The sequence below is a fragment of the Ammospiza caudacuta genome, chromosome 1 (genome assembly GCF_027887145.1).
Source record: "Ammospiza caudacuta isolate bAmmCau1 chromosome 1, bAmmCau1.pri, whole genome shotgun sequence".
Classification (NCBI taxonomy): domain Eukaryota; kingdom Metazoa; phylum Chordata; class Aves; order Passeriformes; family Passerellidae; genus Ammospiza; species Ammospiza caudacuta.
The window spans coordinates 31,178,421-31,204,902 of NC_080593.1; the positions used below are offsets into that span (position 1 = coordinate 31,178,421).

At 38.9% G+C, this 26,482-nt stretch overlaps 1 protein-coding gene across 1 annotated transcript in view; it reads left to right on the top strand.

Moving 5' to 3' along the window:
* The window catches only part of HDAC9 (histone deacetylase 9), a 274,618-nt gene extending 250,099 nt beyond the window's left edge, over positions 1-24,519 (top strand). The window contains exons 24-27 of the mRNA XM_058801306.1: positions 5,426-5,510; positions 10,548-10,701; positions 19,788-19,854; positions 24,449-24,519. Of these exons, the coding sequence (XP_058657289.1) occupies positions 5,426-5,510; positions 10,548-10,701; positions 19,788-19,827 (279 nt within the window). The 3' untranslated portion in view covers positions 19,828-19,854; positions 24,449-24,519. The remainder of the gene's footprint in view (positions 1-5,425; positions 5,511-10,547; positions 10,702-19,787; positions 19,855-24,448) is intronic.
* Positions 24,520-26,482: the final 1,963 nt, after the last annotated feature.

Here is a 26,482-nt window from a genome sequence, read left to right on the forward strand (position 1 = left end):
ATTGCTTTTAAGCCTTTCTGAGATTATGATATGCATGCTGAAAATTAAATTCTTTCACTTCTTGTGACACTCTTTAAAAAATTCTACAGTTTTTCACACATTGGTTGTATAGATTTAAACATCATTTTTAAAGTGTATATAGGTATACATATTACTTCAATTAAGAAAGCTGCTGAACATTAAGATTTGTACTTTATTCCAATAAGTCTGTGGAAAATTTGATTGAATATTGAGATTTTCCCCAAAAATCTTCATTGTGGAGTATGGAAATTCCACCCTATTTTGCCCATCCTAGCTTTGGTGCTATAAAGAGCTCTGCTATGACCTTTAGACCCTGGTGGTGATGAGTAATGCTGCCGTGTAAGAGTAAGTGTTCTGCTTTCTTTCCTCCACATTATTTTTGAAGAGGCACTACTTGGATTTAAGAAATCCTCAGGCATGGGGTTTCCTTGAGTCCAGTGTGCTAAATCTACATTTTATTTCCAACATAGCTGCATTCATCTAGGGGTTATTCTGCAGCCAGAAAGAGTAGGAAAGTATTATTTCAAGCACAAAACTCGGAATCAAAACCTAAGGATTTAGCTCTTTGTTCATCCCATCCCTTTTAAGGCAGCCAGGTGCGATATCTCCATGGGACACAGAAGTCAGTCTAACATCATGGTCCCTCTGATCTGCCTGCAGGTTTGGGCAGTGTCTCAGCTCCTGTGGCACAGCAGTTTTCTGTGGTGTGTAACAAGTGATAATTAGTCACAGATGGGGTCATGCTCTTCTTTGCACAGAGGAAGCAGAGAAGTGCAGTCCGCAGCGCGTCTGCCCAGCAGGACCCTGCAGCAAAGGCGCAGAGAGGATGCACGTCTGTTCTCATGGACTCTGGCGGCCAAGGCTGAATTTGGCCCCAAGTGTGAAAACATTTTTAAGTGACTAAATTTAACATCTTCTAGTAAATATTCTTCTGGCTTGAATTTCAGTCTGAAGCAGAATTTGACAAAACATTGTGATTGGTTGGCTCCCAAGCATGCTTGAAAACTTACACCGGACAATTTTCTTGCAGAGTGTGAAGTATGTGCTTCTTTCTTGCAATCTGTTGAGCTGGCATTTGGGAGGGGAGGGTAATTTAAGTAGAAAGCTTGTACTCTGCAGCTTTCCTGCTGATGATGAAAAGTTGGCATTTTCTCTTTTGTGGAATTCAGTGTCAGTCTGGGGCTGCCTGCCAGCTAGTCAGTGAGCTCTGCCAAGAGGGCATTAAAAGGGGTTATTTACCAGGACAGGTAAGCATTTCTCTCTCCAAAATGAAAATATTCATAGAAGTGGATATGGCCTCGGATCAATTTTAAATTGCATGGTAAACTTGCTCACAATCTCACATCCTCATTGTTAATCTGACTCTAATGCTAGAAAAAAATTAACACAGGGTCTAAAACACCTGTCAACTGCTGCTTGCATAAACCAAGAGTCTAGAAATAGAGATCTGGATGGGATAGGAAACTGAGCAATGCTTGTGCCAGAGGTCAGCATGGTGACATCAAAGTTCCCAAGGTGAGCAGTGCTAGTCAGGAAGTGGTTTGGCCAAGGAAACAGAGAATATTCTGATTCCAAAGTTACATAATTCCAAGGTATTGATTGATTTTCAGGAACTGACAGGTGCTAATGACCCCAATGACTCTTTGTGTCTTTGAGCTTATTCCCTGATGAAATATGATTTGTTTATTTACTGCATTGTGAACCTTGATCACAAAAATACATGCCTGAAGTTCTTACATGTAAACAGAGTGCACAAGCTCTAAAAAAAAAGCTAATATAAGAACACATATGTCTGCCTCCTCCCCTTCCTCTGCTTCTGGCAGGCTCTTCATGCTCCGTGCCTTCCGCTTACACTTGCCTCCCTTGTCAGTAATCTCTAACTGTGCTCTGCAACATTCTTCAGTGAAGATAATCTTGGTACTTTAAAGCATGACAGTGCTAAAGACAACATGGATATTTCTAGAATTTTCAGCTCAATACAGACTGCTGTAGTTTCAGATTCTCACCACGTTCCCAAGGATCAATTAAGATCCCTTTCTGGGCATATGAAATTTCCATCATTAATTCCTTCTTCAAACATTTGTTGATATGCCTCTGGCAAATTTTGGCATACCAAGTGATTTTTTGCCCATTTACATTGTTTTTCCTATTTTGAAAATGATTTTGTGGACTCAGTTTCTACATTAATCTTCTGCTTTGGACACAAAAGCCTGATTCAGCCATGTAAAAGCTTTGAAAATGTGACCCTTTGTGTCTGGTCCAAATTGTTTCTCCAGTGGTTTGGTTATTTCTGCAGACTTGAGCTGTTCTTCTCTGAAAGATTTCTTTCCTGATGGTGTTTTTCCAGTGCTCTTTTCAGCTTCTTTTCTGTTAGCCTCCAGATTTAATAGCCTTCATGATCTGAATGCCAGTAAGTGTAGGAGGGAAGGTGATGATGCCATATATGCCAAGTGTAGAGTAATTTCTTTTGTTCAGTATTGGGTCTAACTGTTGATATTTTCCAGAGACACCTCTATGTAAACAGTTGTATGCAACCAGTGGATAGCTGCCAAAAGAATCCTCCTTTTGAATGCAGGCAATCTCATTTCAAAGGGTATAGAAATAGCTGCCATAACCCACTGGCTTTATTTCTGTAGTGATTTTGTAATGGAACTTCATTTTGGGCTATGCAGGATAAATTATGTAATGAATTCACTCATGGAGCCTGATAAAATTTCTCTGATATGAAAGAAAGTCCAAGGTCTGTTGGGCTGTACTTAAGGATGAGGAGACAGAAAGGCTTAGGAGCCTGCCTCAGCCAAGCTTGGAATATGAAATGAAAGTTTTGTGGAAAAAAGAGTTAAGGAAATTATCAAACATGCCCGTTATATTCATGTCACCTACAAAACTGTTAGTAGTGCTAACAGATGGAGTAATGATTGGGATAGATGTTGGATGGTTTACCCTTTTTCATTTTTTAACGATTCATCAGCTTATTCTGATTTTTAAAAACACATGTGACATTTCTAAATATTCACCTATGAATAGGAGATATGTCTAGATATTCAAATGCAGCCTACTTATTTAAGAAAATTTCTTATTAATAAAAACGTGGTTTTGATTTATTAAGAAAATCAAACCTTTTGGATTTTGGCTCTTGCAAGAATCCAGCTTTAAGGAGGGCAACAAAATACCCATCTTTTAATAGAAAATCTCCTCTAACTGTCTCTACATCATTTGTTCCCATCTTAATAATTAGTACAAAGCGTTTGCATGTGATTAGTACAAAAGGTCTACCTAAAGAATCTTATACTCAAAAGGAAAACCAAGACACAGTTCTCACATATTGCAGTCTGGCAATTCCATACCTTTTACTATTATTCCTACTGCTATGGCCTGGAGCTATTTTGTTCTGTTTCAGGGAAGTGAATTGGTCATCAAAGCCTTAGGAATTCGGAAATGGATGAAACAGAACCTTAAACTATTTTTTGCTGCCCCTTATGTGTTCCTGCGCCCAGTATGACCAAAGAGAACTTCGGGGTTTTGTATTCTTCCTGGCCAAATGATAGATTATTTTAAACAGAAAATGACTAGTGATAAAGCAAATGCTATTTATCTGCATAAGTCAAGGTATGGATTATTAAGGTTATTATATGGATTATTTACAGGTTCTAAAAGCTTGATCTGTTGGTTGGCATTTTCATAAATACAGTTTCCCCCCAGGCACCAGTTACCAAATAGAGCCACCTATGAAGATAATAAAGTCGATGTGGTTCAAGGATTGCTAAAGTATCTGAAATATTATTTGTATTGTAATTGCTGTCTTTGTACTAATCCACAATACATACTAGACAGGAACAATCTTTCTTTGCACTTTGTTAACCAAGTAGCACTGGGACCCAGTCAGGTTCAACCAGCACTTCTCTGCATGCTTGATCACTGAGCAGAATGGACTGATTTATGCTATGTGAGAACAAAATATAGTGCTATTGTTTCTAGCCAGAAGAAAATCTTCCAGCTGCAATCCCATATGGGCTTCTAAGGAAATAATGACATGAACAGCCCTATTCATTATAGTTACCAAGACTCCAAAGGACTGGTGATATTTGCAATGTCTTTATTGCTGACAGGCATTCACTGCTGATTGTAGTGGCAGGATCCCAGAAGTTTTGGGATTTGTAGCTGAGCTTGCTTAAAATAGCACCACTGAGGGAGTATCCACGCTGCAGTTACTTCCCACTGTGTGTGCTTGGATCAAAGTTGATTTTATCTAGCTGGTGAGTAGCCATGCAGCGGTAGCAACCTGGAGGACAGTATATGATGGCTACTGAACTATTAACTTTGCAAAGGAAGCTCCTTGGGTGGGCTTCACTTGACCTAGCTCAAAATAGACCCAGGCACACTTGAGAAAGGAGTTTTGTCTGCAGTACAGATGTCTCCTGTCAACGATGGCTGAACTTCCTTAGCTTTAAAGAGATTGGTATTGATATTGCTCTTTGTTGTCCACCTTGGCACAGTTGCTACTCCTCAGGATGCGAGCCTGCACACCGAGCCATGGCAGTTTACGTGGGGAAGCAGAAGAGTTTCAGGACTCTTAGCACAGTTCAAGGAGAATATAGTTATTACAGTGCAAGGAGAAGTATTTAGCCCAAACAATTTTTAAATTTTTTCCTAGGAGAAAATGTGTGGAGGATGGACAAAAAAGCAGATGTAGGTGACATTCAAAATACAGTTTATTTTTTATATTTATCCAGTGCAGGGCAAAAATAACTATGCAGTAGACTGAACACTTCTTTCAGCTAGTGCTGTCCTACTCAAAGAATATACAATTAAAACTAGGAAATTAAAATGCAGCTAATTCTGTAAAAAACTTACTTAGGGAAATTTACTTCTAAACTGCATGACCATTTTTTTTATTTACTACTTTATTTGAAATTAATGTTAAGCTAGTAAAAGCAGCTGTGTTTTATGGTTTTCCCCTATAAACTTTAAAATGTGAAAGATGGTTAGATGAAATAACACCAGAAAAATAAGATAATAGAGTGCACACTTTGGTTCCAGGATAGCTTCAGCAAAGTTTTGTTTGGAGTGCCCAGCTGCGTATACAGACACAGTGGAATTTGGTTTGTGAGGAACCTACAAAAATTACACAAATAACTAGCATTTTTTAATGAATAATACACAGACATGCACCTGCTTCAGAGACTCCATAGATTAGTCTTGCAGCCAATAGAAAAGCCCCTTGGAATTCAATTACATGGCTGGAAAACAGAAAACAAAATCATGACTATACATTTAGAACTGATACCAGCAACATATTAACCAGTTCTTGGGCTGAGCTTTTCCTGAGGATTAGATAATTTCAGTTTGTTTTATGTCCCTGTGGCTTATTGAATATTTATATTATTCTATTCTGTTCTTTCAGCTGGAGCCTCTCCCGGAAGATATTGTGCACCAAATCCCCAATATGAATGCAATAGCTTCTTTAAAAAAGACCACTGAAATTCAAAGTATGTTTCTCAGTTTGAATTGGTGGGTTAGTGGGCTTGGGGTTATTTTTTATTAATAATTAATGTCATAGACATTATTGTTTCAGAGAAAAGAGTGGGACAATGTTTTATGTATAAATTGACATGCTGCGTCTAATATTTATGTACTATATATATATGCTTTTATTTTTATTTCTTCAGCATCTCTTTGTTTCTGCCACATATTTAAAAAGTAACCCATTAAAATAATTTGAACATTTCTGATTCCTGAAATTTCCCAAATCTTTTCATTCCAAAGCAGTTTGGATGAAATAGATGTTTGTGAATGAGGGACAGGAACAGACAGGTAAATTAGAGCTCTAACAAATAGTTTGTCAGATTCTGTTTTTGCAGCCCTTTACAAGGTACTCAGAGATTCACATGAGCTTAAGATAAAGCTAAAAAGCCCCAGTTGGGCACTGATCTATGGAACAGTGCTAAAAAATATATTATTTTATTGTTTCTGAAACAGAGAAACATTATTGTTTCACTTGTGGGCTTTGACCCCAACCCTTAACTACCCAGATGCTTTAGAGCATTTGCTCACTGAAGAACTTTCTGCCATTGATTGCTTCAATCCAACTGAGCATATATCCCTAAATTCTCTAATCTTCTTGTCTCTGCCATTTTACTGAGCCAGTGGGAGCTTCCTGACTTCTACTGTTTGCTGGCTCCTTTAGAATAACAAATGAATAACAAATGTTTTCCTTCATTTGAGATGAACCGCAAGTAGCTGGGATTCATCTATGTAAAATAAATGCAATTTTTAAAAGGGACACCATGTCCAATTCACTGCTCATGCAGTACTTCTCCATGTGATTTTAGTTGCAAGGTGACAAAGAAAAAGCATTGTAGGTATATAATTCATGCACATCCAGTAGACACCTAAATATGGAAAAGCTCTAATTAAATCAGCTGTATGTAATGTGTTCCAATAAGTCCTTGTGCTGAGGGGTATGTCTCTGGGTAGCTCATGAGTTAAAATTCCCTGTTAATAATCTGTTAATGATCTGGAAGGAGTCAGCAGGTTAAGGAGATTTGTGTACTGTGCAAGATAGAACAGATTTGCAAATGATAATAAGGGCAAAATGCCACACGCAGACCACAGACACAAGGAAAAGAGATGCAATTCTGTTTGAAATAAAATGTGAATGTAATGGAAAATGGATCTGAAACAAAAAAAAGGGTGAATTGAGAAACAGACAAACAGAAGAGTAGGAATACACACAATTGATGGCTGTTGAGAGAGAAGTGGATTTAGGAAGAAAGATAAAGTGTAAATCTGAGAACATAGTCCAGAGCTCTGCAGAATGACTCAATTTTAACACAATTAGGTTTCAGCTGAACTGGTGCAGTCATGCAGTCCAGTGGGCTGTTCTGAAACTTTGGTCAGGCTGCTCAGGGTTTAGACTCATTTAAATACAGCATTCTGCCTTTTCTTGCAACTACCTAAAAAGTTACATTTACCTCATTTTGTCTGGAGAGAGTCCAAGTATTTGGAAGGAATATGCTTTGATGACAGAAAGGAGTCCTGGGGAAGTTCAGTGCAGCTTTGTGATGTATATTTAGATCTAAGAGAAGCAAGTACCTGTCCAACATTTTAGAGACTTAGGCAGGCTGGAGAGCATTAGTCTGTTGAGTAGCACCTCACGAGGTACTGAGAAAGCTTGGTTTGTTTGGATCATGGCATTGCCTTTGGATATTTGGTTTGGATTTCTATGGTCCAACTTTCACAATTAATATTATCAACATTTTATACCAAATAAGCCCCTCCTGTGTGCTTTTTTTGCAAAACGTTGAAGCTACAATACTTAGAAACTGAGACAACTTTTTTTCTAACTGGAATAGAATTTCTAGAAATGTTTTGTATTGACAAAACTCCTCTGAAAATGTAACAAGTTTGGAATTAGTCATTTCCACACACATGTAACAGGCTATTGCTAAACAATCCTGTTTTAGCAGAATTCCAACCCCAAACATTGTTTTTCAAGTAAGCCACAGTACAGCATATTCAAATCTTTGAAAGGCAATTACAAATGCCTATAGGAGTGACAGAAACATTCCCTCTTATTATTTCCAATTTATTGAGTCAGGGCTCAAACAAATCTTTGAGGGAGGCTTAAGCACATTTTCATGCTGAAAGCCAAAGCATACCTAAAAGACTGTTTTGGCTTGATTGTTTTCTCCTTGCAATCCATGATTGCTCAGGTTTTGTATGAATGAAACCAACATTATGCTTCATTCTTTCCCTTGAGCTCCACCAAGTTCTTCTCAATGACTGTAACGGCACTGGTAGAATTTCACATTCCAGCAGAGCACAGTAGAAATGGCATTTTCAGAGATTGGAGTGATTTGAGGCCAATACTTTTTGACTTCTTTTAATTGTCAATTCACAGCTCCTAACAAAGCTCCTTGGCAGCTGTGTGCTGTGATTTGCTCCCTATTCCATAACTCTTTGCCTGCAAGTCTTTTGGCCAAACATGCATTCAAGGCCTGTATGTTTTACATGCAGCAAATAAATGTTGGTTGTCCTGGATAAAAAGAAGCTTGCAAAGCTTATCTGCTTACCCAAGCAGAAGAGCTTACATTTTTCTGATTTTAAGGAAAAACCTATCATTGTTTTCCACAGAGCATCACAGATCCCTCTTTTCATGAGGTACCTGCTGCTACCTGGATGCTATTTCTAACTGTGACTGCTTAAACATTTCCCCCACAAACCACAAACACTCTGCCAGGTAGTTCCGTTCTCCAGGACCCTCCACTGCAGTATATGGGCTGCCACCTGCCTCCTGGCCTGACTCTGCTCCCTCTGTGACTGCAGCCCCTCTCATAACACAGCTCTCAGTGAGGGGAAACAAAGAACACCACCAATCGCTTGGGAGTCAAGGGCAGTTAAATGGGTGCAGAGAGCCCACTAATATGCTTGAATTGGCCCTGAGTTTTAATGTTACAAGAAAGTCAGGATTCAGGGGGCAGCTGGTGTGCAAGCCTGTGTGTGTGAATGAGCGAATGTGATGTAGCAATCCTCACTGATGCTGTTTTATTGTTGCTGCAGGAGAGCAACACAGTGGTAGCTGGGTACTAATATTTTATTTTATGAATAAAAGCCCTTGAAAACTCCAGCAGTGAACATGGGTTCATTTCTTTTATAGGCAAGAGGGGGTATTATTCCCATGCCAACAGATTTGATTTTCTTGCACATCTGTTTCTGCAACAAAAGCCCCGCCCACTCTGTGAACATTTAGCTCATAAATTATAGGGTTTGAATTGGGTGTATATTGCAAAGACTGACTTTTGTACGTAGGATCTGTGAGAACACTGTGGAATGCTCATATAACTTTTTTGTTTGTTTTTAGTGTATTTTTTAATGAATAGAGAATATGGTCTCTGAGCACAGTAATAATAGAGAATATTTTTGTCTTGTTTTTATAAAATTTGCCAGGCTCCAATCATTGAGCCTACTGTTATGTACATAACTTTTTAGCTCTGTCTTTCATGTTTTTGGAGCAAAGCCAACCTCCTAACACTTAATCTCAACTTTGTAGGATACTTAATACACTTTATATTTTATCCCCAGAAGGTCCCTGTTATTTAAAGATTCTGCTAACTACTCAAACGTGCACACTATTAGAGTTCAAAGAAACACTCCGGCCATGCTCACTTGTTGTTCTTGAAGATTGACTTGGGCTTTCATCTTGCAATGATGTTTTTGAATAAAGACATTTTCGGACTTTATTGACAGCTGCTTTCTCACTGGAGGGAAAAGTTCATCCTTCCAAAAGCCTCAAACTGTGTTGAGAGCTGTGTTACCAAAGAGGGAGTTTTCAGCAGCCTTTCTGCAGCACAGGCAGCACCACTGCTGGCCTGGCCTCCCAGCTGTCAAAGCCTCCAGCTACCCTCTGGATAAGCACCTCAGCTCAGCCTGCTGCCCAGCTGCCAAAATTCTCCTTTTAGTCCTTGGAAAGGTCCCCTGCTTGATCCCCTCTCTTTCGCAGCTGTTGAAACCCTCTGTCTAATTCTCAGATAAGTACACTGATCCAACCTCTGCAGCAGCTGCTGAAAGCTTCTTGCTAAACACTGAGTAAGCTCTGGTCCAGAGCTCCCAGACTTCCCAAAGCTCCTAATCCCCAGGTGTCATCCACCTGGCAATTAGTGAGTGCTCAGTGTTTTACTGGACTGTTAAGAAATATGTATGTAAATTTGTACTTATTCATGTGGTTTCCAATAATCAAACAGTTTCTTAAAAGCCATGCTGCTACTTCTTAATAGCAGATCATTTTGTGTTTAGGATGAGTCACCTGCCATTATTCTTTGCATTGCTTGACGAGTTTCTTCTCTTGCAGGCAGAAATCTGAAAATACTAATGCTTTTATTCCACTGCTGTATTTTTACATAGCAGACCAGAAAGCTCTATCCCTTATGATAGCTGGCAGCTTTCCAGCAACAGCTAGTTCCTATATGAAAGTTTTAACTAAATTACTGTTCTAGTATACGCCCTGAGGTTGGAGGAGAAAGAACATCCAGGACTAACAAACCTGATTGTTCTGGCAACACCACTTCAGTCTGAGCTGGCATTTCTGACTTCTTTCCTTTTCAAGACAGTGCTGTGTGAGCACTTTGTACAACAATGTACATTTTTTACATTTTGCTGTCTCTGCATTAACTGTGTGCCATATCAGAACTTCTACTTATTAACCCTGCTCTGAACTCCCATCACCTTGTGTAGATAACGCCAATAGCCTTCCTGACAATCTGTGTTCATTAGTCTGTGTGTTAGTCCTCCAGTTTATTACCTTCTGGGGAAGGGTGTGACACAGCTCTTGGAATGAAAGCACTTTCCAACTTGGCATTCTTAGGGTCAGAAATAGACCTCTTCACTGCAGTCTGAAATTTCAACTGTACTGCTTACACCACAGAGATTTTAAACTATAATCACTCAGTGTTGAACTAAGTGATTACTGTTCTTGTACCACCATGCTAGCTAAAATTCCCATAAATTATTATGTGTGTTTTCCTTAGGCAAGTACTGGAAGTCAGTGGAGCCATACTCTGTGCCAGTGGATTGTGCTCTGGCTGAGTCTCAGAAGCAAGAGAGGGAGGAGACAGAAACAGTATCAGCTATGGCCTCTCTTTCAGTGGATGTTGAGCAGTGTGTTCCTCAGGAAGGCAGCAGGTAAGTACATGAAATTATTACAGACAACAAGGCTTTCACTCCAGCCAAGTAAAATGAAGAAGAAACCAGGACTAAGGGTTGTTTCAAAATTATTTGCTAATTGACATACCTGGAGTTTTTCATCCCTGGATTTCAGTTCTATCACTTAGCCACTGGAAGCAGAGATATTAGCAGTTTTTTGGGTTTGGTATCTCTATTTCTGTACTAAAGTTCATGATTATAACAAGAACCTTGTTTCCTTCCCATGTCTACTTCTTGCTACTTCATAAAAACTGCAATATCCACATGAAGTAAATAGACATGGTCAAGTGTAATCAACCATATTCTTCTCATTAGAAGCTTTTAAAATCTCTTTTAATTTTCTAGGAAGGCGTTCAACAAACAGTCAGATAAATTTAGTAACAATAGACTTAAATCACTAATGAGTGATATTAGACAAGCATTAGAAGTTACTTTCCTGGAAGAAATGTGAACAGTGCCAGTATAAAACTTAAAGCTATCCTGACCAGGATTAGGGCCAACATTTTCTATGTACTAAGATGATAGTACACCAGCAAAGAATGAGAGTGCAGATTTTTCCAGCTTGTCATCTGCTTTTCACATTAATGAAAATTGCTTTCAAGTTGCAAATTAAGAAAATGATGCAGTAAATGCTATTATGTGTTGTGCCAATTACACATGAAAAAAACACAGTAGCCACCGAATATTGTGTCATCTATAATCAGAAAAGCCACTGGCGAAGTTTTTGGAGTTTCCTATTTTTTTTTCTTCTAAGGAAAAATACTCCTGGTCTTCACCAGTAGAGAAAGACACAAAATGCAGTGGAACTACTTGGGTTCCATCATACACAGAAAATAAGGGAGGGGGGAGGAAAGATGAAAAAAGCCTTATAAGGAGACTCATCAGCTCATCAGGCTGTGGAACAACAGTAGAGAAAGGAGGGAACTGTGGGTTGGGACAGCAGTGGTGGGAGTGGAGCCAGAAAGATCCATGGCTCCTACATTGTGACTGCTTCTTAGTTGCTTCAGTTCTTCCCTCCTGTGTTGCATCTTTTAATCAGAACTGAACTGATAGGCACCCAGGGGAATAGTGCAGTGCTAAAAGCTGTGGATGTGTTTGGCAATGAGCATCCCTCACAACAGTGGCAACACTCATCTGTCAAAGAATTGAGGCATGGCTCAAAGGGACACACAGGGAGTGGAGCTAGCTAGTAAAGTTCACAGTATTTTCATAATTACCTTTCCAATTGTAATTATATTTAATATGCCATGGCTATTCTTGTTGTAGGATTATTGCAGACAACTTTATAAACGCTTAGAGAACAGTCCATGATGAACACAAGATGTATTTTAGATTTGTGACTGTGGTAATCAGTGCTCAACTAAGGAATAATGTAGTTTTTCATATAAGTTTCTGACAGTTACAAGACACTTCTGCTAGCTAGGGACAGAAAATTCCCACTTGTGTGTGCATAGCTCTGAAATATAAATAATTTTAGTTAAAGTATTGGAAATAATGCAGTGAAGAAAATTAAAGCTATAAATTGTCTGGAAAAGGGCATGGTTAATTTTGTGTATTTTTACATTGCTGAGAATAACTAAAAAATTTATTTGTTATGTGCCTCCACTCAAAACTATCAAGAGCAACTGCTACTCCTACATGATTTGAACAAAATAACCCTTTGACTAACACTGCACTTAATTACTGTACTTATTACCTACCAACTGATAACCTGTGACAGTTTCCACCCATTCTGAAAACAATTTCAGGGCAGCGCTGAGAAACCTGGCAGAAAATGGATGTACTGAAATGTGCACAAGTGGAATTCGTGTGGCTGCCAGATTCATTACACTTCATCAGTTCTGGACTCTTGTAGGGATGAATCCATTGTGATGAATTGTTTTGTGGAAAAATGACTTCGTTTGGAATATCTTCTGTGGTGCTGCAAAAATTTGTCAGCAGCACAAAAAAAAAAGCCTATGCACTCATGTGTCCTGAAATCTCTTTCTGCACTTGTAACCCTCAAAGAAGTCACATGAACCCAAGTTGCCATTAGAGAGGTGACAGGACAAGAAAAATGCTGTCCCACTGGACCAAAATTGATAGTTAGGTTTTCTGAGGCTTTTGAGCATCATTATCTTTGTTTTCTTCCTGATGAATGTAAGGAACAATATGGAATCAAAAGTGATCCTCCTGAAAGTTGAATTTTGAGAGTCCTCAGCTGTGAGGAAACCTGAGAGGACCTGCCTGCTCTCTGAGTGTGAATGAAAATCCATCATGGAATGTCCAGGGAGTGAGCCTGTGACATTGCATGCTTTGGTTTCTGTATAATTTACTTCATTTCACATAAGCACACCATCTATTTCATAGGTACATACCAACACAAACAGCAGTAATGTAGAGACGAGTTCAGCTCTGTTTTTTCACGTTTTTTAATGCTTGTTGTAATAAAGGACCATGTATGCGATGCACCTTCTCCAGACACTTCCTACGGCAAACAGAGCAGCAGGGATGTGAGGAGTCGTGTGGGGTCTCAGGCTCCGTTAGGAGGTGTTCCCTTGCTCCTACTGGTGTAGGTGGGGTCACCTTCTGAAGACCTGTTGCAAGCTTTTGCATCGAGTGCTCATTTGGGAAAGTTGCTTGTGGTAGGTAGGGTGGGAGCAGAGCAGGAAGCCCTGTGGCTGACAGGGCAGCCTGAAAGGTTCCTTCCTTACACCAGGAGTCAGTTTGCTTCCTCTGAATTCCCACCACGGTCAGCCAGGCCGATAGTTCTGGCCCGCAACTCCAGGCCTGTTTCACTGATTCAATGGCAGAGATCCTGTCGACTTCAGCTCTGGATGGTCAGGCCTCCAGATGAAGAGCAGCAGCAAGAGTTTCTTTGCGGGAAACTCTGGCCAGTTATGTTGGAGGATATATTGGTGTTGGAGTGAGATGACTCACTTTAAACTCAGATTTTGGGCAAAGCAGTTCTTTTCCTGGCCAACTCATATCTGACTCATTTACCACTGATGGATAAAATGCTCCTGGCTAAGGCCCATATAAAGTATTTTTATTTCTTTCTTCTCTCTTTCTTTCTTTTCTTCAAGTGACAGTGCCGATTATTTTTTTACTTGATTTTCTCTGGCAGGGTAAATGAAGAAAAACGTGTAAAGCTGCTATTCTTTTGGTGTTTTATTTTACCAAAGCATAACTCTGCATCCTAAGGTCCAATTGAGTCTTGATTATAGATGTTGGAAGAGTACAGATATAGAAAAAAGAGTTTGTGGATAGGATAGGATAGGAAACATGTATGGTGCTAACAGGGATTTAAATAGAGATGCAATTAGAGGAACAGGCATGCCCTATAAAACATTTCTAACTACCAGAACTTTTGTGTGTTGATAACTGTTTATTCCCTATGTGAGATACAGATTTAGCTGATTAGAATTTTGCTTTAGCCAGACATCTGTTTCAGAAAGTGTGCTGTGAAATATTCAGTACGCTGCTGTCCCTGATACCTTGGAGCTTCTGTATGTTTCGTCTTAAAATGGAAAAAGAAAAGGGTGTGGAGAGAGATCTTTTGCACTTACTATTTTTACAAGAAGCAGTAAATCTTGAGATGACATTTATCAGAATTTGAATTTATGGCTCTGGTTCAGCTGAGCATAGATTTTACTCAAATGGAAATGAAAACAAAGTATAATTTTTATTCTTAGTGTTACAGAGCTACCAGTTGCAGTTTCAGTCAAATTGCATTATATTACATACTAGAGCAAATGGTTGAATCATGGGGTACAGCTAGCTACCATTTAGGGTCACTTGCCATATTTGTCAACTCATAAAGCTTCACTTGCCATTTCACTGTTTGGATGTCTACCTCAGCTGTGCTGAGTGCACAGCGCATGCCTGGCCGTGCCCCACAGGGTTTACAATCCCCTCCAGGCTCAGGAGCTGCAGAACAGCTTTCCCAGGCCAGCCTACACCCTCATCTTGCTCACCTTCTCGTCCATCCATCCTTTGATGGATGTTCATTAGGAAGAGAACCAGGAGTAGAGGAGGCTGAGAGCCAGCCTTGCCCTGGTGAGTTGATAGATCTTAACTGCTCTATCTGACCATCCTGTGTAAAAGCCTTGAGGATGCATACACAGGCATAAACTTTTCAAAACCTTTTTGAAGCAGCTTACATCTCTGGGTAAGCACTTGGGTAGTGAACCCCACAGCCTCATCAGGCATCACACTGCTTTTACTTATTGACCAATAAAATCATTGGGAAACCCCTAGGTCTTGGATTGTGAGAGAGAAAACCACCTTTCTTACTCATAATCTTTGACCCATATCTGGTTTTAAAGGCTTGAGCTTCTCAAGACTCTGTATTCCTGCTGGTATGGAAATAATTTCTTACCTTTTTGCTCCTCTCTGTGCTTTTTGTAGTTTCTTTGAGATGGAGTAAAAGCTGCATGCAGGACTCCAGGGCACATTGTGAATTTACACAGTAGCTAATACTGGGGATGTTTTGTTTCTATGGCTTTCTGCTCCTCTACCATTAACTCCAAGCTCTCAGTCATAGCCATCGCTGTTAAAGCAGTTAAAGCTGTCCTCCCTCTTTTGTGTATTCTGTGCTTCTGTTGTGTCTTCTCCTCCATACAGAAATGCTGCTATGGGCCTTGGAGCTGAGTAGTATTGGCAGTTTGGTGTCGTCAGCAAACATTATCACCTAAATCTACTTGTAGTCTGCCTAGTCTTTTTGAGATGCTCTGGAGAATTCCTTCATGGTGAAAATTCACCAATATTATTCTGTGATTCCTGCTTTTTTTGTATTGTCAGTCTGTGAAAGGACCTTCTTTCAACAACCAAGGTTCTTCTAAGCACTTGGATAAAATTGTTGGAAGACCTTCTTTGCAGAGGAAAATCACTTGATCTCCTCTTCCCTAATTTCCTTCAGAAATTTTTAATAAATTTGAAAGGATTTCCATCTTTATAAGTGTTAAGACCTAACTCTTACCCAAATGACTGTTGCCTGAATGCCTACTAATTCCATCACTGATTGTAGCTGCTTTCAATTTTGCCGTACAGGCTCACTGTACCTCCTGTGGTTTCCAAAAGGAGAATTGCTTTTCTTGCCTTCTCTACCTCTTGCTGAGTTAAGCTGCAGAAAATGCTCAATAACTGTTTCTTTAACAACATCCTAATCATATTTCCCTGGAACTTAGCAGACAAATATCATCTGCTCTTAGAAATTTGGCAATGTTTGGTGTATCAGTTTGTTCTAGCACTGATTCAGTTTAGGATAGTTCATCTGCAAGTAATAAAATCTCACTGACGCATCTCTAGTGAACCCAGATATAAATAGTTCATTTTACTTTTGTGGTCTACCTTCCCTGATGCTCCTTTTAGCCTTTGATCATTTCCTCTGATGTATTTTGAAAGATCTTTTTATTATTAGCTTTTATGCTTTTAATATGTTGGTTTTCAGACTTTCCTTTAGTTTGCTTCATTGAGGGTTTACATTTAACTTGCCAGAGTTTATATTTTATTTCATTTACCTTGTTTGGACGTTACTTCCTCTTTTGAGGGTATATATGTAGTTACCTTATTCTGCTCTTAAACTAGGATGGCTTTTTACTTTTAGTTCCTTTCTCTTTGATCCATACTAAGTCCATTTTACTAGGATATATACTTACTCAGAATGTCTTATATAACTAACCTCTTTAGACACTCCCCAAATCGCCTTCATGATATAGAAATGTATCTCTTTTTCCCCCAGCTCTTTGCTACCAGAGGATCACTTTTCAATTACAACGATCTTCCCTGAGACAGCTGAGTTAAATTAGGAACAGATTATGGCATAAAATAGCCATACCAGGCCAGAAAAATATATCTTTTGTTCAGTTTCTACCTTGGAAACATACCTTGAATTTTTATTTTTTTGTGTGTGACAATTTAGTTAAGAGAACTTTCTGTAATGCTCATTTGAAAAAGAAAATAAGAGAAACATTTTTTTTTTTGAGTGATGTACAGAGCTTATCTACATTCTTCAATACTACTTTTTTAAAAAATTATAGATATCAATTATTTTTAATATTTTTCTCGTAAATAATATTTATTCTTAATTGCCACAGTACAATATTTAAGATGTCACATGTTTTTCCAGATTTTACCCATATGGTAAAATTTTTGCCTCATCTATTTATTTTGAGGCATTTTGCTTAGCGTTAATTACAAAGAGATTATTTCATTCTGCCGTAGTTGGAATTCTACATATAGAGAGCTAGAGATGAGCACTCTTCACAGCACACCAAAGCAAAGTGAATGCAGGAGGGCTCAGCTCCTAGGAACTCGTGGTTTAAAGGAGCCACAGTGCAGCCTTAGGGAAAAATAACAGTTGTGGTTCTATAATCATTGCAATCTCAATTGGTGTCTTTCTGAATTTGCTGGCTGCATGGATTTGTTTTATATCAGACCTGAGCTCACATCTGCATCTCGAGGAACTGCTCTGAGCATACAGTGTGGGATGGGAGTCCTGCCTGTTTTATGGTTTTATGCCAACTTCCTGTCAGCTACAGGAGGACTGACTGAACTGATGTAACTCACAGTGACAAAGCTGAAGTAACACAAATTTTGCCTGTCAGACTCTGCCCCCTCGATTTTTCTTTTGACAACTTTTGGTTTTGTCAGAATGGGTATATATTGATTCTCTGCTCAGTGCTAAGGGATTTACAGTGTTTTTCTCTCTGTCCTTTGACCCCAAAACAGTACTGGCTCTCACACAAAACTCTAGCCTGAGGCCTGAGCGTTATCTCATAAAAACAAATGTTTTTAATGATAAGCCATTGGGTAAATCCAGTAACTTCTCTGACACTAATACAATGAAGTTAAAGCATACACATAAGTCTTCAAAAGGAGACTGAAGAAGACTGCGAGAGTACCTACACTGCAAGAAAAGATCTAGATTGCCATGTCATTCTAATTTTATCTCCCTTTCCTAAAAAGGACCTTTCATCTGGCCCTTTTACGTAAAAATTATTATCAGTGCTTATGTTCTGGCTGGTGAAGAATTTTGGCCTCTTGCTGGAATATACTGGAATATATTAGAATATAACACTCAAGATCAGTGAAGGCTACTCCCGGTCCTCAGGAGCATCTTTGTCAGTGAAAAATTTCACAGTGAAAGAAGTTCTATATAAGATCCTCAATTGTACTATGTTCATGAGAATGTTAGTCCCAGAAGTCAAACACATGTGAACAGACTGTTGAATGCACTGCTTCCCTAGGTTCTTATGAATTGTCCAAACCCCTACTCTCACTTCTAGAGGTTTTCCAGAGCTTTACTCCTTCCCGATCTGCCAATCACCACCTGAAATCTATTGACACATATTGTTTCTCATTTTCAGAACCTAAAAACTGAGCTGTCATCTGCTTCCAAATTATCTTCTTTCCAGACAGAGCCATAAGGTTCTGGATGTTTAACTAGGGCTTATTGACCCTCTCTGTTGTGCCAGAGGGCTTTCAGATCTCCCACAAATGGCTGGAGAGAGTGGAAGTGTGAGGTCAACACAACAGCAACACACCCTACGAATTCCTCACCTGGAGTGTGATTTTTTTATTGCACCTGAGCACCTCAGCAGCAGGCAGGGCTCCATCTCACCCTGGCTGCCACTGTGCACTCTCTGCTGCAAGCAGAACAAAGGAAAGGGGGAAAAGGGAGAGTGCAAGGGGGCTTCACCTCACTGCTCAGGAAGCGGGGAGCCCCAGTGGTTACGGTACATAGGAAACATCCTCCACCATGTGGTGAAGAACTGAAGATTTGAGATTCATTGATTAATCATCTTTTAGAGTTTATACCCTTTGGAAAGTGATTAGTCTGAAAAAGATCATCTTTTTCACATGTCATTCATCTCACATATTTTTCAACATACTATCAGTGATCATTCCAAATCAGAAAGGAATAACCTATATAAAAATAATTTAAAGACGTACTGCTCATATTTTCATTGGAAAAAGCTTTAATAAATTCCAGATTCATTTAAAATTCTCTGTCTTCCTTGCTGAATGAACTATCAAAGCCCAAGCAAGCCCCCCTTATTTTTTTTTTCCATGAGATCTCATGAATTTGAATATTTTAGGAATGTTTCACTGAAGCAGTTATTACACTGGCTTACAAGAATTAACTGGTAAACATCTCATTTATTAATTTACATTTACTTTTTTCCCCTGATTTCAAAATTGCTTGAAGTTACTATTTTAGAGTAGTTCTTAAGGCTGACAGACTGAGATGAAAATCGGTTTCTGTCCAAATTATTTGCCCTTCAATAGTGAAGTCTCTCCATGATCTCCGAAGCTTCCCATTTTATAATTGCCATCATATTCCTCAGTTGCAGTAGCTTGTCAGATACGAGGAATTGCAAGACTTGACATCATCTCAGCATATGTGTCCTCATCATTTTCTTATTGGTTGTCTTAGAGAGCTCATCTTGCCTAAGGTGATAATTTCCCAGAGATTATATCTGATTTATATTTTTCCATATAAAAGATAGATATAATCTGATTTTATATAATTATTAGATCCTTTTTCTTTGATAGCAATCTGCTGATCAGGTTCAGGATTTAGTCTTCAAAGTTGCAGGCAGACAGGCAATGTGTTTATGAAAATACAAAACAGAAACTAGGGGACTGGAGAAGAACCTCAGAGGGAGCGCTACTTGGCTACTAGTGAACAATTTTGCTTTAGTGGCATGCGCCTGAAAAAAATAAATGCAGGTATTTTTAGCTCCAAAAGCTTGTAAAATATAACTATCACAGCTATTTTTTTCATTAATTTTTTTGATTCTGTTGACACAAAGCATGTACATTTCTGGACAAAATGTTATAAAATATTCTGACATATTTTAATATAAACAGGAACATTTTCGGTGATTGCTTGGATCTAAAATGTTTTTCCACTTGACATTTGTTTATACTTCCTAGGAAAGAAACTCTATTTATGGATAGCTGAATAACACAAATAAACATCTGAGAGAGCTGAAAAATCAGCTTTGATTATGCATGGAAATCTACAATGTCATTGTGTACTCTTGTGCCGAATTCTGATTGCCTGTTTATTTTTACAGAGCTGCTGGTGAGCCCATGGAAGAAGAGCCAGCCTTGTGAAGTGCCAAGTCCTCCCTGATATTTCCTGTGGGTGACATCATTGTGTATCCCCCAAAGCACCCTCAGACATGTCTTGTCTGCTTCTTGGGTGGCACAGATCAGATGGAACATAAACACTGGGCACAAAACTCAGAGTAGCAGCTTCACTTGTTCTTTGGATGGACTTGAAAGAGCCTGAAAGATTCCTTAAATGTAACCGCCACAATTCTAGAGTTACAGAAAAAGGGACTTGGGAGAGAGAGCCCAGAGCATGCTTTTTTAATGCTGTTTGACCCACTCACCAACACAAATTGTGAAATAGAGTATTGCAAAATTCTACATGATAGATTATAGATATGAGAAATGCAACAGCCAGCAACATACTCTGTGAACTCCGTGAATCACTTTCTGACACTTTTTACTGGATAATTTTTTTTCATACTGTGTTAAATTGTTAATAGAATTTGTTTTCTTTGCTCCGTGTAATGAAGAAAAAACCCCCACCCTTATTTTATGTGCCATTTTTTAACCTCCTGTAATGAATTCTTAGCTGAATAAGTGAAAAGCGTTTAAATTATGATGAGAGATTTTAGCTAAAGGGAAAGCACTTCTTATTGTACTATAAATCCCCTGAAGTACTGTGCTTGGTGGTGCTTTATTTTCTCTTCCCTATTCCTGGCATCCCTCCCCATTTCATGTAATCTTTTCTATCACAAAAACACATTTATGATTCTCTAAAATGATCTTTTGCCTTTAAGAAAAAGTGCTGTACCCTCTGTAGTTGACAGTAGCGCTCACCATATGTGCAGCAGAGATCAAGTATGGATAGTTTTTCAAACGTGTTTTTGGTTTGTTCTGAAATGTTTCTGCGTTCTGACTCCAAAGCAGCGACCTTCAGTAACTGCGTGCAGCTCATTTGAAGCTCAGGTGTTTCTGTGGAGGTTGTGTGGGAGTGTTTTTTACAGGTCGTGTTGTGAATACCAACTGATTCTTTTATGTAGTCCTGCACCAAGAGAACTGATGTTGCTTAAGAAGCTTCAAAGGGTTTAGGCTTTATTTTAGATCCCCGAAGTGCAGCAAGATCTCCCTGCAATGTGACTTTAGCTGTTTAATTCCATGTTTGAGAACGTAACATAGAGTTGTGCCTTTAGCTGAAAATGAACGCTTAAACTGTTACACGTGTTGCCTTACTGTCAGAGAGAGAGAGATGGGGCATGTATGTAAGAGTACTTCAAATGAACAAAACTCTGCTACAGTAACTTTTATTTTGTTTACAACCTTCTCACCTAATGAACCCCGGGAGATACCTGGAAGTATTCAGCTTGCAGTGTTTGATAGCTTGCTCAGCTTTTAAAAGCAAGTGATGTTCATTTTTTTTATATTTGCCAAATTCAAAAAATGAAAAAAAGAAAAGGATATATATTAAAGCCATAAGTGAAGACTGTCATGCTTTTTATTCTGAAATCTGAAAGGAACCTTAATTAAAACAAGATTTTGGGGAAGGCCATGATATGAAAGATATGGAACAATATGGTTTCAGTTATAGGCAGACTCAAACCTGTAAATCAAAGATGAAAGATTTCACTCAAATAGAATTATATAATTCTCTTTTGTTATGCAGTCAGACTATATCTTTCATGCATTTGGGTTTGTTTACGATTAGCATTTTAATTTTAAAGACTTTTATTACTTATACCAAAACTCTCCACTACAAGTTAGAAATCTGAGGCATGCTTTGAAAAGGGAAATCTAAAAACAGGGATGTCATTTCCTATAATGTGAAGTAAACTTTTATTCTGAAAGGTTTACTCTGGAATGAATGTATACCCCTTAGAAAGGGAAATAAAATTCTGACCCTCAGAAAGTGAAATAAAATTCTACCCCCCATTTACAAGCGAAAACCATGCTCGTTTTAGTAATGCAAAGAGTCCCATCAGGCTAAATTAACTCCTGGTGTAAGCCACCTTGCCTGACTCTGGGCTGTTCTGAAGGGGTTGTTCACATGACTAAAGCAATCAGGAGTTCCTCCTGCATTTTCAGCAGACTTCTGATGGCAATCTTACTTGCCATTTACTGCGATTTTGTTATGGTCTTCAAAGAAAATTCCCTTCAAGGAAACCAAGGGCTGTAGCTGATGAGTTGGGTAATTTGTAGAGCTTTTCACATTTTGAAATCATGGCTGAAAAATTTTAATTGAGTGCATAGTAACGTCGTTTTGAAATTAACCCTAAAATCTGTTTGTATCCTTAGCTTGCATGAAGTTGTGTATGAATTGCAACCTGAAATGTGAGTTACAAGCTTTTCCAATCAAAGTATGTCTTCTGGGGTGCAAATCAGCTAAAGCTGTCTTTTTAGCTGAAAATGATTTTAAAATGCCAGAATAATTTGAATTAAACCACACTATAAACTCACACTTATACATTTGTACAGATGTAGTCCCAAGCAGATATCTAGACATGCTGCTGGTAGAAGTTAGGATCGTTCGGATAAACAAGTGTGCTAATAAACTGCACACAGATTGTGTCCAGAACTCTGTTCTGACTGAAGTCAACAGCAAAGTCCTCTTTGATTTTGATGGGAGATGGATCAGCCCCTGCTTTTCTTTTCCCCTTTAAGTCAAGAACACCATTGCTTTTTGATTATGTCATTCCTAGGCATCTTACAGCCCTCTGGGAAATGATTGAGGCTTATGGTGAATATCAACACTTCCTTCAAAGCAGACCTGGGCTTTCTGAGAGGGCAGTTTCACTTGCTGCTGTTTTCTTCTCACAGTATTTTTTATTACTGTCAATAGCTCCCCATGGACTGGAGTTAAAATATCTTCCAGCAATTTTAGTCATAGTTCCAGGGAAATATTCACATAGACACTCTTAAAAACTGCCCAGTCTTAACTGGATTCAACAAAAGATTGCAAGAATTTCAGAAAGATGCATGAATTGTGTGTTTCAAATGTAAAAATTCCAATTTTTGAGGAGACATCAAAGTCTCATGTCTCCCACAGACCTTTCCCACTAGGCTAGAGAGATTGACACCTTTGAAAATTCAGTCCCAGATATTTCAAGTTGACTGCCAAAATATCTATGTCTGAGCTTAGATTACATCTAAAACTGAGCTGAAATGCATAAACAAGATGGGATGGGGGTGGTTTCTGTGTGTAATTCCATGGGGAAGGTGGAGATGAGGAGGCAGCAGGGAGCACTCGGAGCCAGGGTGACCCTCTGGTCCTGGAGGTACAAGGGCTGCAGGCAGGCAGAAGGACATCCCACAGCACCTCCACCCCAGGCTGCCATTGCCATTGGCAGCAAATCTCTGCCTCATGGGGGAATTCTGAAGTAATTTGTGCTCTGCCCCTGCACCAGTCACCAACCACCAGAAAGAGAGATGCCTCAGCAGCAACTCCCACTAACATGCTTGCTCCTAAGTTCGTTTTCTTCTCTAGCATTAGGAACAAAGTATTAAGCTCAGTTAAGCTTTTCTTGTATTACTATGCTTTTCTTGTACTTTTCTTGTATTCTTAGCTCCTTCAGTTCATAGTACAAACTGAAACCTAAAAAGAGACATGACTCAGGAGATCAAGAAAATAATGATTTTTATCCAGCTTAAGGCTCTTATCTGGGCTGGAGTAAGAAAAATGATCAACAGCAAATCTCAGAACTGCTGAAATCTTCATGAGTGTTTTGCACTTCATTTTTGGACTCTGTGGAGGAATTCTGTATATGTTCATTTGGTTTTAATATAATTTGCAGCTTGATTATATGATCTCTTTTCAGGCAACATTTCTAGTGGGTAATCAAAGTTTTTGGGAATTTTGCCAGTGTAAAGATGACAGAATTATTCCCTTTTTTTTATCCTTCCTAATTTTTCTTTCAGTGCAAATGAAGCAACTAATTCCAAGTGAATCTGAAAAAAGTAAAATCATTAAGCTATCTTAAATAAATATCATAAAAGAAATGGAAAATTTTATGCAAATAAAGATGGCTATGCCTTTACTTTGCAAAAAAGTCAACAACATGCTACAGGCTGAATATAAGTGGCAAAACAAGCTTCTGTCTATTTTAGTTGGTGTATCTAAGTGCAGCCTCTCTGAAAAGCTGAGAGTCATAACCGGAGATGAAATATTAGAAAGGTTTTGCTGCAGCCAACACCCGAGGTCCTGTAGAGAACAAGAATGTAGAGACTGACTAATTTTTGTAGACAGACAGCAGGACACTTTCAGGGCAATGTGTCTGGGACAAAGAATTAGAGGGAATTTTTCCAAAGGCACTGATGGCTGTAAAACAACTAACTCCTGTTAGCTTGCAGGGGCAAGGAGGTGCTCAGCAAGCACCTATTCTTTGGGAAATGTCCCCTCTGTCCCACCAGCATGCCCAAACTCATGCAGATGTGAACCTGGCTTGGCTATTTTCTCTCCTGAGCAGCAGCAGCAGCAGCAGCAGTCACTATGTGTGCTGATGTGTGTTCTGTGCATTTGCCCAAGAAGTTCTCAGCCCCCAGCAGACGCTTCATAACATGACTGATAGGGGAATTCTTTTTTCCTCAGTAGAGGCCTTTCCAGAAGCATAGCAGTGCATGGTTGTTTTATTTTTAAAGGTCACAATAGAGCTTTGTGAACCATTATACTTTTTTTTTTTTTTTTTTACAGACTCCATGTGGAAGTAAAACAGAATATGTACCTGGGAAGGGGGGATGTGTTGTATGGAACCTGCCACAGGAAAGGATCTCTCTTAAATCAAGTTTCTGCTACTTGTGTTTTTTCCCCCTGGATTTGAAGGAGTTCAGGTCCTAAATTATCATTTAAGATCTTTCTTTGTCATGTCAGTTGCTTTGTTTTTGTACCTGTAATTGAATTCACCCTTGTAACACATAGAAAAGTATCTGAAAAAAGTCTGTTTTCTGACAGATTCCCTGCCCTTGGTGTGGGAATGAGAATAGCTTATCTTTGCCACTTCTTGCAGCAATTAAATGCTTCATTTTTGTAACAGATCCAAACTGCAGCAGTATTTTAAGAGTACTATTTAGCTGGCTGTCTGCTGACTGTTAAAAAAAGAAAATGTGAAACTTACATTCCTCTCTAACCTCAAAAGAAACCCATTTTGATTTTAACAATGTCATTTTTTCACTTGATCCGAAAGGGTTTTGTCCCATGAGATCTTGTTACTAGCTCAGTTCTAATCACTAGTAAATCACACACTACAGAAAGTGAAGACCAAAAAGGATGGATGTTCCAGCAACTCTCAGTTATGCCTCTTCTGCACAATCCTTCATCCTGCTCCAGTGCCATGCTCCGTGGTTAAGAATGTTAGCATAGATTACAGCAAAATATAAATTGTTCTGCACCATCAAAGATACTGCTCCTTGGATGTCAATTAGCACTCTGTGAGCTGGGCTGCCATTATTAAGGGCTGTGATTTGTGACAAAGACATGCTTCTTGGGGATGGTTTAAAGACAAGTAATGCATGCAAGCAGTGGCACTGGTGCTGTGTGGTCAGAAGGATTCTGTGCCAAGATCTCCACACATTTCCCCTTTCTCTCCAATACCTGCATGGCCAGAGGCACATTTGCAGTAGCAGAACCATGGGATGTCCTGATTCAAAGACCATTTAAATCCCTCTAACAGGCTTTGGGTAATTGGGAGGCAGCTAGAGGAGGAACCCAAACTCTGCACTCAGCCGCACAAAACTGTATAAAAAGCCCAGGTATAATATCTGAGCTTGCCCTCACATAATTTTTTCTGATATGAAGTTCCTAGAAAAGTCTGTCTGAAAGAAAATTGACTCTGCTGGATCTATTCTGCCGGCTTCCTGAGCGTGTTTATATCATATGTTAGGGGAACAGGTTCATATTCATGTCTCTTGCTGCTTAGTTAACTGCTATTTTAAATTTCATGATTGGCTTAATATTCCAAGTTAAGATGCAGTAGGAAAGCATAAAGCAATACCTGGTGAAGTCATAACTGAGGCTTTCAAAGCAAGCTTACTGCCATGGGTTTTTACAAAGACTGACTTTTTGGTCTAGGGATACACAGCTGAAATGTCCATTTTTTCCGTAGGAAATTGATGTTGCTATCTGTTTCCATGATAAAAACCAGTCCTTTTGCTCAGAGTTCTGAAAGTTTATCTGTAATTTGTCTTTCCAGGCAGAGCAGATTCTAAAGGATAAAGCATCAGTGGGACTGACCCAAAGGGCAACATTTTTAAAGGTCGATAGTAATATTTCCATAAGAGTAAAAGGAACCATTGTTATTATTCCTGATACATTTTTGTATCTGCAAGTATCCAATGAGTAATGTTAAGTAATATTGTGCTCCAGAACTTTGTTGATTATAGATATATGAGCATTGGATTGGCGTGAAATAGTCTTCAACCAAGTTGTTAAAATCCCTTTTGTTTTGTGTTTTGTATAATTCTTTGGCTATAGTCTTGTCCTAGTGTTAATAAAAGCTATTTGAAGTAAGCTAGTTCAATACTCTGAGGAGTTTTTTTTGCCTGTTTTATTTTTTAATCAGTGTGAAAAAGAAGTGGAGCTTTGAACATGCCACCCTGGTTGGATCATAGGATTCTGACTGTTAAAATATAAAAGGGGAAGCATGGTGAAGCTGGAGTGCATAAAAAAGGAACCACAAACGTTAATGTAAAAGTAATGTTACATAGCAGGCTAAAACACACACAAAGCAGA